This window comes from Drosophila serrata, unplaced genomic scaffold, assembly GCF_035046125.1.
Source record: "Drosophila serrata isolate PLE 108 unplaced genomic scaffold, ASM3504612v1 contig_160, whole genome shotgun sequence".
NCBI classification, from domain to species: domain Eukaryota; kingdom Metazoa; phylum Arthropoda; class Insecta; order Diptera; family Drosophilidae; genus Drosophila; species Drosophila serrata.
This window is the reverse complement of record NW_028257058.1, coordinates 786,961-799,708: the sequence shown is the minus strand read 5'-3', so window position 1 is coordinate 799,708 and position 12,748 is coordinate 786,961. Positions and strand designations below refer to the sequence as shown.

Here is a 12,748-nt window from a genome sequence, read left to right as displayed (position 1 = left end):
AACTTCGGCGTGATTGCAGGGAATTATAGTTTTAGTTAAAAGTTTGCAACGCAGTGAAGGAGACATTTACGACCCTTGATATATATGTTTTCTTGATCAGGATCAAGAGCCGAATCGATCTAGTCATGTCCGCCTGTCCGTTTCTACGCAAACTTGTCTCTAAGTCTTAAAGATATCTGAATGAAACTTTGTAGTTAGTCTTCTATATACTCTCACTCGAATATACATACATATGTATGTCAGAACGTGCCGGATCGACCGGATATATCATATAGGAACGATTGGAAATTTTTTAAATTTTCAACAAAATAAAACGCCTATAAATTAATTAATTTTGATCAAATAAAAAGAAAACCTTAAATTAAATAAAGAATAAATTGAAAACCGTAATTGCGAAATAATAAAAAATGTCGAAATCTCAGATATTAAAATATGTTGAACAATATTAATAATATACATTTTTGTTTAAAGCAACGAAGCAATGCCAAATTTGATTACTTTCTAATATAAATATTATATTATAAAGACAGAATATAGAAAAGACTATCTGCAAAATTTAATTCAGATAGCTTGAAAACTTAGAGACAAATTTACGTTGAAACCGACAGAAGAACGGACAGGCGAACATGGGCTAGATCGCATCAACTTTTAACACAGATCAACAATAGACTGCTTCATTTTGAGAGTTTTATTTGCAACATTAAACAAATATAAAGAGAACATAATGGAATTATTTCAAAATTTTTACTTTTATTATGTTTTGTTTTACTATATGAGTAGGTCTAATGTGAGCGTAGAAGCTAATGAAGAACTTGAATGTAAGTAACATGGACCCCCAATCCCATACAGTAAATATATTTTTCACGACTATCGTCAGACGTGTCGATTTAGCCATTTCCTATAGACCATGTGTGAAAACAACAGATCTCATAGACTATAAGACATAACATAGAGCTAGCATAGTTGGGGACACTTTATCTATTGCGCGCAGATCAAGCTGGTTTCACAAATCATTAAAATATGTAGCTTTGCTTTAATAGTACATTTAGATTTAAGGTAGAAAAGTTTAACAAATAACTGGACGGGGAGGAAATTTTGAGTAAAACAGAATAATAATCATGGAACTTATAACAAAGTATCTTTGAATTTTAAAAGTCTTTATTTTTTAGCCACCCCAATTTGACTTTAAGTGTTGCGAAATATGTTTCAAACAACATTGTCAACATTTTCTTTAGGCTTCAAATTTGTTTCATTTAAATTGTGCATGTCGAAGGAATATTTATCATTATTTATATTAGTCTTCTGAATAGGGCAGGGCATCGATTTTAAAAACCAATAAACGTATAAAAATGTATTGTATGTTTGTAGTAGTGTTTTTAAAAGCGTATCGATTGCAATAAGAGCATTAATAATTAATAATAATAATAAAAATAATAATACTAATAAAAAATATAATATTAATTATATTAATAATAATAATAAGTTCTATAATATAATGTTAATAAATGTCAAAGTAATGATTTCTTTCGCTTCATTCACTTATACATATTTACATATTTAAACATATTTACCGTATTACATTCACAGTTTGATATTTTTTTATGAACATTTAAAGAAAGTTTATATGGCAGCTACATGATATGGTCTCCCGATAATATATAAAATAATAGCTGAAATTCTGAAATAATCCATGAAAATTGTGAAATGATAAATAATTAATAGCAAAGGGAGAAGAATTAAAAAAGGGTAAATCTCAAATTTGATAAAAATATGTCACAGAAAAGTTATCATTTTTTTCTAACAAATTTGCAATTGTTTCTATGGCAGCCATAAGATATTGTTGTCTGATCCGGCCTTTTCCGACTTATATTGTACATACGACTGGGAGTACATAGAAGACTAACTGCAAAGTTTCATTCAGACAGCTTTAAGCCTGAGAGAAAAGTTTTTCGTAGAGACAGACATGGCTAGATAGACTCGGCTGTTAGCCTGCAAGCGTATAAAAACTTTTATTTTTCAGAAATATAATTATTTAATATAATATATATATATAATATATATATATATAATAATATAATATAATATAATATAATATAATTATTTATAAAATATAATACAGCTAGATTTTGACCTTTGTGAAGTACATATTTCATTTTCCATTTATTGTTATATGTATGTATACACTATATGCACAAATCGAGATACAACGCTCTTTCTGAACCGAAACTTATCAAGGACAATATGTATTTAAATATGAATATATTTACTTCAAATTTTGTTCTTTACATTTCTTTTTTTTTAAAGCAATATATCAATCGATTAAATCGGCTTTACAATGAATATTTTACTGTCAAACTCCTAAACTAAGTGTAAGTACATACATATGTACATATATGTATGCATGTGCACACAGGCCATAAGCCAATACACACACACTATACGATCACAAGACCAATACAAACCTATATTTTTACTTTGGTGAGAGTTGTAGCAAAAATAAATGTAGTGAGGGAAAAAAGGACCGGAGGTGCGGCTAATAGTATGTACGTGGCATGCATTGGAAAACAGAAATTATTTCGGCTTATATGCCACCAAGGCCAAAAAGAAACTACCTGCCTCTAACTGTAGGAATTTATTCTAAGCAGCCACATCTGATGGTAAATAGCCAAAGCGGGCATCACTGGCAAGCCAAAAAAGTATCTCGTGGACGCGTATGTACGTGTGTGCTGCGTGTGTTGTGTGGCCATCTTCGATCTGCCAGCCTTCGCTCGCTGGTGATCTGTGTAGCCCAAACACAGATACGCGGCGCTGCACTTGTTTGTGTACTTTTGCGGTACATCTGTCTGCGTGCCAACGTATCTATGTGGCATCTGAGGCAGTATCTGTGTTATGTGGCGCAGGTATTTGTGAGAAACGATCTCCGAACTGCTTCATTTAGACTAAGCGAAGCATTGTAAGAGCCTAGCTGTTAATATCGCTCAGTCCTCCTCTCGAAAGTAACACAGCAACAAGGCGGCAGCATAAGTGCATATATGCATTTATTGTTTAATAATATAAATTGAGTAATAACGAAGGCAAAATATGCTTATACGTGATTTAGTGAAACTTGAGTGAACAAAAGCTTCTAAGTACCGCCGATTCCTAGAAGTGATATCGAAAATGATGATCACATTACATACCTAAATATGAGTGCTTGTGCAAAGTTAATAATAATATTGTGTGAAGTTTCCAACAGAATTTTATTATTTAAATCACACGGTTTTAAGTAAATTAATGTGCTATTATCTAATCGAATTTAACGGCTTTTTACGATAATTCTAACCGTGCCACACCGACGGCAAACCCATATTATATACATATATATATAATTAATTAGAATTCAAGTGTTTTAATGGTAATATATTAGTAGCTGCAATAAAATGGATGCCTACGCTTTGCCCACCTACTTTCCACTTGCGTAAGTTTTATTTATTTATTTTATTTTTTAACACTATATGTATGTCTATACATTTACAAAAAAATTTAATGTCCGCTGAAATATTTGGCCATTCAAATCTTATAAAACTTAAAACATTCTTCTAAAATAGTAGATAAAACATACATATATCCTTTTATATATGTTTATTAAAAACACTAACAAATTTGTGTCAATTTTCATAATATTAGCTTGACAGAATATGAAATAGTCTTCCGGTTTTAATTCAATTACAACCAAATTCAAAAAGGGAAGTAGATAAAAATGTTTTGGCAAATCAAAGGTTGAATTGTTTTTTATTTTAAATTTCCCGATAGTTCCTATGGCAGCTTAAAAATATAAAACAAAACCCTCTTAATGAGGAAAAATCATAGTGAGGTAGCACCTTTGTTTAAAGTATATATTTATAGTAGCATTAATAAAGCATATTGTATATAAATAGTTTTTTTACTCTTAACGCTGGTATAACTCTTTAATTCCAATGCCAGATATATTTGTATCCCTCAGAAATTATCGGAACGGAAAGCCAAACTTTTTTATCTGCTCTCCTTTTAATTGGTAGAGCAACAGTTATTCAGCTTAAGCCTTGTAAGCAGAGTACAAGCGAAAAAAATTCTCAATGTTGCAAAGGAAAATTATAAAGCGTTGCCGAAAAGATTGAAATTAATAAATGCCGCAATGACAGGTACAAATATGAGACTTAAAACATATTTCAATTGCTCAAATAATCTGTTTTTGGTTAGAGACGGCGTTGGCGCATTCTGTTACTTAGCTTAAGTTTCATTGCAGCGTAATACATTAATATTTTTCCAAGGCAAATGTGTTCGAATTCATTCTCATGTCATTTTATAAATTTTGTTTACAAAAACAGGAAATACCTGCCGGTGTGACCCTTTTCACGCCTTTATTTAATTTCATTGGCCACATTTGTTCTCGAACGATACATGTAGAATTTTCACCCAAACTTCGTAACACTGCCGCATTAATTAGGGATTTGATTAAAGAGCTAGACGACTATACGGCACTTTTAATGTGGACCGACAACAATATACTGCTGCGATGAACAAAAATTTAAATTACAAATTGTATTTGAGCTCATTAGAGGACGAGTTGTAAAAATTGTTAAAACTAAAATACGCTTAAGCTCCTTGTATGAAAAAATAATTTTTTGTTGTGGTAATTATAAGTTGGTAGGTTAGAAATGTAATTCATAGACTTCCACATACGTACATAAATGTATATTGAATTCCAATCTTTGCTATTGTTTACCTTTTTAAATCGGTGTTTTTGCGCCGTTACAACATTTTACAAGCGTTTTATCTTATGTTTGTACTGTCATCAAATGCAGCGATTTGATTCAGTCAGACAAACAGGAAATTTTTTACATTTTGAAAAGGACGACACAATATATGAACTTTCAACAGCATTTCCTCACCGGGTAAACGAAAAAATTATAAAACAAGAAAAAAAGGTTACTTCGGCACGCCGAAGTTTTTATACCCTTCCAGATTGCAGTTCGACCACTAGGAATCAATACGATATAAATTTTATATATTTAGGTAAAAAAACTGTAAGATTTACTAACTGTAAAACTGTAACTCAGTTTTACATTCACAGTTTTGCGTTTTCCTCTATATGTAAAGATCGTTTGTATGGAAGTTAATTTGTATTCATGAAATTAAAACGGAAATTCTAGAATAATTTATAATGGCTATATCTCAAATTATATTAAAATCTGTTCAAAATATAAATGTAAGAATTATTTTTCTACAAATTTTCCAATCGCTTCTATATCAGCCGTATATCAGCCCGTTCCGACATACATACATATATACGAGTGAGAGTATATAGAAGACTAATTGCAAAGTTTCATTTAGATAGCTTCAAAACTGACAGACTATTTTGCGTAGAAACGGACAGACGGACAGAAGGACAGACGGACATGGCTAGATCGACTCGGCTGTTGATGCTGATCAAGAATACATATTCCTCATAAGGTCGGAAATGTCTCCATCACTGCGTTGCAAACTTCTGACTAAAATAATACCCTAATACCCTGCAAGGGTATAATAAAAGTTTCAATTATCCTTACACGAATATTTCAAACACAACGCCAGACAAGGAAAAATCGGAAGGACGTTCAAACAGTAAGCTGCTAAATTTTCAAGCAGAAAGGCATTTTAATTAATTAATTAATATATAGGGTCATAAAAAATCTCATGTTTTGCACATTTGCATGCAATTGTATAAGTAAAATTTAGCTATAAATTAAAGATAACCCAAATTGGTACAATCTTTTTCTTCAATTTATTATTTCATAGGTACTCCGAATTACAATTTTTAGCGTCGCGAAGGGCTGCAGCCGTTGCCGCTGCGGCCTTGCCTTCGGGTTCAGGTTCTCCGGGCTGCATTACCAATGTACACACAACGGATGTTTCCAGCTCGGTGTCGATGCCATCATCCATAATACAGGCATCTCCTGAAGCATCAGAAGCAACAATTAAACCTCCTACAACATCGATTCTTCCGTCGAGTGGGAACATTTTACATCACCCGCAGCATCATCATCACCCAGAGCATCATCAGCATGTTCATGGGCAGACGCAACATGCACATGAATTTCATCCAGCTTATAGAATTCCTGGGTACATGGAGCAGCTGTATTCCCTTCAGCGCACCAGTTCAACAGCATCATTTCATGGTATATTAATATTATTTTTTATTATTGTTGGTATTACTTTTTTTAAGTGACATTTTTGTTTATTTTACATCTAATTTTCTTTAATTTTTAATTTAATACAGATCCGTATGTTAACTGTGCTGCCTCAGCCTTCCATCTGGCAGGCCTCGGCATAGGTTCAGGTGATTTTTTGGCCACCTGTGGCATGGGCTCGTTGGGTGATCTGCATCATGCTGCCGTAGCAGCTGCCGCGGCGGCTGGATCGCTGGCCAGCACCGATTTTCCATTCAGCATTGATAATGGTAATAACAGACGCCCCCCGCCTGGTGGTAGTATTAGGACCAGTATTAGCCGCAAGCGAGCTCTGTCTTCATCGCCATATTCTGATTCATTTGACATTAACTCAATGATTCGATTCTCGCCAAATTCTCTGGCCACACTAATGAATGGTTCTCGAGGGAGCAGTGCTGCCAGTGGCTCCTATGGCCACATCCCCATGACCCATCCCGCACACGCAACATTGGCACCGCGTTTGCAGCAGATACAAGCACACTTGTTGCGCGCCAGTGCTGGACTTTTGAATCCTATGGCTTCGGCGGAGCAAGCAGCAGCGGCAGTAGGATTTGCCGTAAACCAAGGAAATCACTTAACCGAAGTGGTTTCCCGAAACATCAGTGATTTACCCTTACAGTTACCGAATCAAATACCAACATCTTCAACTGCCCCAAGAATTAATGTCTATGATGAACACAAGGTGAGGTTAAAAGGAGCTCTCCATCGCTCACCATAAATAAAATAAAAATCATCTCGAGTCCCCTTGTTATTTACTCAAAAGTTTTTTTTTTTTAATTTATCTTAGTTTAAATTATAATTGGAAGACAAACCCCAATTTTTGAATCAAAATATAAGCTTCTTCGTCAAATAGTAATTATTATGAATCAGAAAATGAAAAATAGAGACTCACTACCTGTAGAACACATTAGGTGTCAAATTTAAAACGAGTAAACGACTTAAAACGACTCTGATTTCCAAATTAACATTTTTCAGGAGAGCATTAATAAAACAAAGAACGACCTCCATTCAAATTGCCATAACTTGGTCATTTTTACATTGAAGGGTTTCAAATTTTTAAACTGCATTCTTAATATGTTGATAATTAAAAACACAAAAATACAGAAGTCGAAAAAAAATTAAATGGAAAAAAATAAATTTTCAGTGAATCAATTTTTGCTGAATTAAATTTAAAAATAATTTGAAAAAAACATAACATTTTGTCCATGAAAAAGTATATTACGCTCAAATAATAATTATAAAATTATAAATGTATTTTCATCAGCGATTTGTAATTTAATTGTTTACATTTTATCCATGGATATTTGTGTTTTAATAATATTCTTTTAGTTTTTCTTCGATTATTTAATGTATAGCATAATTGGAAAACCCGATAAATCGGCTATAAAATCGATTATATTTCCAGCTATCAACCCCCCACCCTTTGTCGATAAAAAATGTTAAAGCGTGATAGAAATGGTCCCAAAGCAGATTTTAAAGCACCACATGATCTTCACTCTTTGTCATATGATGTGAATAACAATTTTAATTAATTATTTCAGTTTATAAAAAAAGGCCACGATCGTCTGCTTAAAAATACGGCACCAGCTGAACAGCCATCGTCAACATCTGGCCAGACCCAAGTAGCCCAAGTAGAAGCCGATAGTGCCTCATCGAATTTATCGGATCGCTTTGATAACAGAAAAGATAATATTGCTAAATGTACACCCAATGCTGATCTAAAATTAAGCCATCACCACAGTGAAGAGTTATTAAATGAATATGATTGTGCCAATGCTGATACAACGGATATTAAAGACGAACCTGGTGATTTTATTGAAACCAATTGCCATTGGCGTAGCTGTTGCATTGAGTTCATCACACAAGATGAACTGGTTAAGCATATAAATAACGATCATATCCAGACTAATAAGAAGGCCTTTGTCTGTCGATGGGAGGACTGTACGCGAGGTGAAAAGCCATTTAAAGCTCAGTATATGCTTGTCGTACATATGCGTCGCCATACAGGTGAAAAGCCGCACAAATGCACAGTAAGATACCATGTTTTTCTTAGTTAAGAAACTAATTTGTATACAATTTATCAAAACAAAAAACAATGTTTTCTTAGCTCCATTAGAGACGGTAGTAATTGTAATGGTTGCTCTAAGAAATTACAAACTAATTATATTCCCGCTAATTTCAATGAATCTAAATACTTTTAATTAACCTAAAACTTTTCTTTCAAGTTTGAGGGCTGCTATAAGGCATATTCACGTTTGGAAAACTTAAAAACCCATTTACGCTCGCATACGGGCGAAAAGCCATATACCTGTGAATATCCAGGATGTAGCAAGGCATTTAGTAATGCCAGTGATCGTGCGAAGCACCAAAATCGTACGCATAGCAACGAGGTATGTATAGAACAAAGTCCCCACATTTTTTGAATAAGCGAAGAATATTAATTAGAATACAAAATATTTAGTCATATATCTGACTAACTAAATTTCTAAATATTTCGCTGATCTATAGACTTTTTGTATTTTTGGCGATATTTTTCGGTTAACGTTGCGCTGTACGACCTCTGTACTTATACTGACTTTTCAGTCATACTGCTTAAGAAACAACTGCCGACGATTTCGGTAATTTAGTAATAGGGAATATCCTAATAAAAAAAATATATATATATATTTCCTTTGTTTTGATTTCTTCTTATTTTTTTTCTCATAAATATTTCAATCCATATAACATATCAGTATCCTGAAAAGGTAGCGTACTATTTTTGCGCTCCTGGCTTTGGCACCATGATTAAGGATCATATGCGTTCAGTAGAAGTATCTGTAGAGATATAAACATCTTATAAGTATATATTTTAGATTGAATGTAACAATTGTTTCTTTTTTGTTGCAGAAACCCTACATTTGCAAAGCACCTGGCTGTACAAAACGTTATACCGATCCAAGTTCGTTACGTAAACACGTAAAGACCGTCCATGGCGCCGAGTTTTACGCTAATAAAAAGCACAAAGGCTTGCCTGTAAATGATGTCAACTCTCGATTACATCGGAACAACAATAACGGTGGTGGCCATAATAATAGGCAGAGTCTACAGGAACACAACATCGACTCGAGTCCCTGCTGCGACGATATACATGTTAGCAAGGGAGTTATGTCCAGCCCGAGTATTAAATCCGAATCCGATTGCAACTCTCCAAGTCATCACAATCATCAGTTAGTAAGTGGAGTTCCCGACGCGTTACATCACTATCCATCCGATCACGTGGTTGAGAATCTGACATTGGATGACAGTAACTGGAATTGTGAAGAAGATGTCGATGTAGCAGATCTACCAATTGTACTCCGAGCCATGGTGAATATTGGCAGTGGTGGAAATTTAAATGGAGGTGGAAATGTTAGGCAGCGTTTTAGAAGTCGTCTGCAAACGAAGGGATTATGCAACATACCGGAAAGTAATCATCATAACCGTACAATTGGCATTAGTGAACTAAACCAGAGAATAACAGAACTTAAAATGGAACCAGGAGTTACCTCTGTAGCTTCCCCAAAATCTGACATTTTAGGATATGCCGACGATTTGTCATCACAGAATCAAGTAAATAATCGTAATTTAATATTCAATAAGCAACAGAGCCTTCGTCGTGATAGCCAAAACTCTACAAGTAGCACTTATTATGGCAGCATGCCCAGTCGACGCAGCAGTCAGACATCACAGCTATCATCAATATCCACCATGAGACCCTGTACATCACATTATGTCACGACAAATGCCGCCTCTCTCTATGATCCCATTTCACCAGGTTGTTCGCGGCGCTCCTCCAGTCAAATGTCAAATATAATGCCAAGTTGTTACAGCTTACCTTCGGGAAATAGCAACACAATTAATGACTCTATTAATAAGACAGAAATTGATTTAAATTTCCAATGCATCAATTCATATAATAACAACAGCAATAGCGTTCCTCCGCCACCTTCTTCACATGTTATTGCCACGAATTTAAAAAGATTGCAAAATAATGACTTGGAAGGAGTTTGTTATCCGATTCAATCTACAAACTCCGGTCGCTATTCTATTCCCAATTATATACGAGCTGAATCGGATTTCCCCTATGATATATCGTCTCGGCGCCAATCTGAACCAACTAATCAGCAAAATGTTGAGCCAATAATTACCACTCAAAGTTCTATAAAAATTCAAAAAGGCAACCAGCAGCTTAGAAAAGAGCTTCCAGTGAAGGTGGATAATGTTAATATACCTCTCGTCAACCCAACCAACGAAGTTAATATTGCACTCAACCCAAGCAACATGTGTATGCCTCGGAGCAACGAACAACATCCCAATGAACGCATAAATTTAGATGAAGTTGAGGAGCTAATACTACCCGATGAGATGTTACAGTACTTAAATTTGGTCAAAGAAGACAAACAAACAGAACAAGGTCAAGATGATACATTTTTACCAACAAAAGAAAACAAAACAACAGATCAACCAGACACTGAAGGTCTACAAATTTTACATCCCAATGTCCATAACTTTTCAAGAAACGAACCACAACCTATAGCGAAATCAAATCAAAATCAAATTATTGACTCGTCAATGACTAGTTTGCCTGAGTTAAATGTCAACACTGCTGGAAAATCAATAAGAAATGAAAATCAGAATCAAAACAATTATAATATTGAGATACAATGCGGCATTGTTAGTCAGTCACAAATGTCTCCGTCTTTAAATATTAACAATGAAGTCCTAACCACAACTAAAAAGATCCCAGAAACCATAAATAATTCAAATATCAACTCAATGCAACTAGACACATATCAGCGTACTTTGGAATACGTTCAATCCTGTCAAAATTGGATGGAGACAACAAAGAATACAGCATCGATAGTTGATCAAGTGCCAATGTCAGTGTGGCCTGATGTTAGCAGTTCCACACATCCGTTTCCGGGCGCAAATATGGTCATCAACGATATGACAACATCTTTAAGCTCACTTTTGGAGGAAAATCGGTATCTACAAATGATGCAGTAGTAGTTGGCAAAGTTTTTTTCAAAATTAAATCAGAAGATATCTATAAACAGTCCAGTCAGTATATTTCAACTTTTTTAAAATTTTATAAATGTTTTCATTTTTTTTTTTAAGTTTGGAAATATTTATTTTTGAAGAAGTTTTCAGTGTTACCTTGCAATTTTCTCGTTTCTCTCCATAAAAACTATTGAAACTCATTTGATTTTCAATGGAAATTATAAAAACAAGTTATAATTAAAATTGATAAATAATTAGAAAGTTATATATATATATTTTAGAATGTCGTAATTTTTTAATTATTCATAATATATAAAAAAAGAAATTATATAAATAAAGTCTTCCCAATTATTATATTTAACAATAAAAAACATTTTTAATAAGTCAATAAAACCACAAAATCTTTTAAAATAAAAAGTGTACTTTTATTTCTCATGCCACTTTCTTGCAACAATTAACGAAAAATAAGTACATAATAAAAGGTCTAAAAATGGTACACAAAATTTGGATTTTGGCAAATAAAACAACGATTTCAATTTCAATATCAATTTTTGTGCCAAACATATTCCTTTAAAGGTAAGAGAAAAGTGAGGATGACTTTTAACTCGATATATTTCCTAAACACTTGTATTATTTTTTTGCGACGATGAGGAATAAAGTTAATTGAATGCAAACCAAGCTAAATAAAACAAGAAGCTTCCTTTCTTGTTTTATTTAGCTTGGTTTGCATTCAATTAAATTCAATTAAATTTCAGAAAAAAACGAAACATCAATATTTTTTTTGGGAATTTTTATCCATTTACTCAAAAACAAAGTCCTACATTTCTTTTGGAAAATCTTTAACAATTCTTCTTTATATAAAAAAAAAATTTCATTGCGCGAAGTAGGATACCCTGCCCTGCCCTAAAGCACATCAAGGAAAAATCTTCGCTTCTCTTTCAGATGATAATTCTCGATCGTCCACCCCTACTCACTCTATTGACGTTGCAGCTGAGATCTGCAGAGTAGCTTCCAAGCGTGCTTAGCGTATGAACTCTGTGATCCAGACGCCCCGTGCAAAGTCGGCTATCCCTAAGATTGTTCTGATATTATCTGATATTCTACCTGAATAGAATTCCAACGGAATGGATCATGTTTTCAAATCGAGCTCTATTGGTTGGCAGCCGGGGCAGCCCAAGAGGTGACGATTGCATAACTTGGCACCATATACAAAAAAATAAACAGCTTGGCAGAGGATTACTGAGTCATACTCCTACCAGTCCAATGCTCCACTTGGCCATAATCAGTTTGCCTCACTGATGGGCGTTGATGATGATGATGATGAAAGTCGATGAAGTGAGTGATGTTGTCAATACCAAACCTGATTCCCCGTTGAAAATCAAGAAACCAAGCCCAATCTAGCAGCCTCCTGTCGATAAGGTTGTAGAATAGTTTAAAAAGCAAGGACACTTTGTTGTCAATAATTACAATCCGAAATCAAAGCTCTCTTCTCGGGTTAACTC

General features: G+C 34.0%; 1 protein-coding gene across 1 annotated transcript; it reads left to right on the top strand.

The window, feature by feature from the left end:
* The first annotated feature begins 2,663 nt into the window (after positions 1–2,663).
* Positions 2,664–11,663, top strand: ci (transcriptional activator cubitus interruptus). Its single transcript, XM_020954178.2, has 6 exons — positions 2,664–3,457; positions 5,797–6,176; positions 6,278–6,909; positions 7,769–8,257; positions 8,453–8,617; positions 9,114–11,663. Exons 1-6 carry the CDS (start codon positions 3,420–3,422, stop codon positions 11,250–11,252), a joined length of 3,843 nt encoding a protein of 1,280 aa, XP_020809837.2. The 5' UTR covers positions 2,664–3,419; the 3' UTR covers positions 11,253–11,663.
* The last annotated feature ends 1,085 nt before the right edge of the window (positions 11,664–12,748 follow it).

Bases quoted from the DNA above. Each gene is read 5' to 3' on its own strand.
- ci (XM_020954178.2), top strand. From the start codon at position 3,420: ATGGATGCCTACGCTTTGCCCACCTACTTTCCACTTGC. The intron at 6,177-6,277 runs GTATATTAATAT...AATTTAATACAG, and splicing joins TTCAACAGCATCATTTCATG to ATCCGTATGTTAACTGTGCT. The intron at 8,258-8,452 runs GTAAGATACCAT...TTTTCTTTCAAG, and splicing joins AAAAGCCGCACAAATGCACA to TTTGAGGGCTGCTATAAGGC.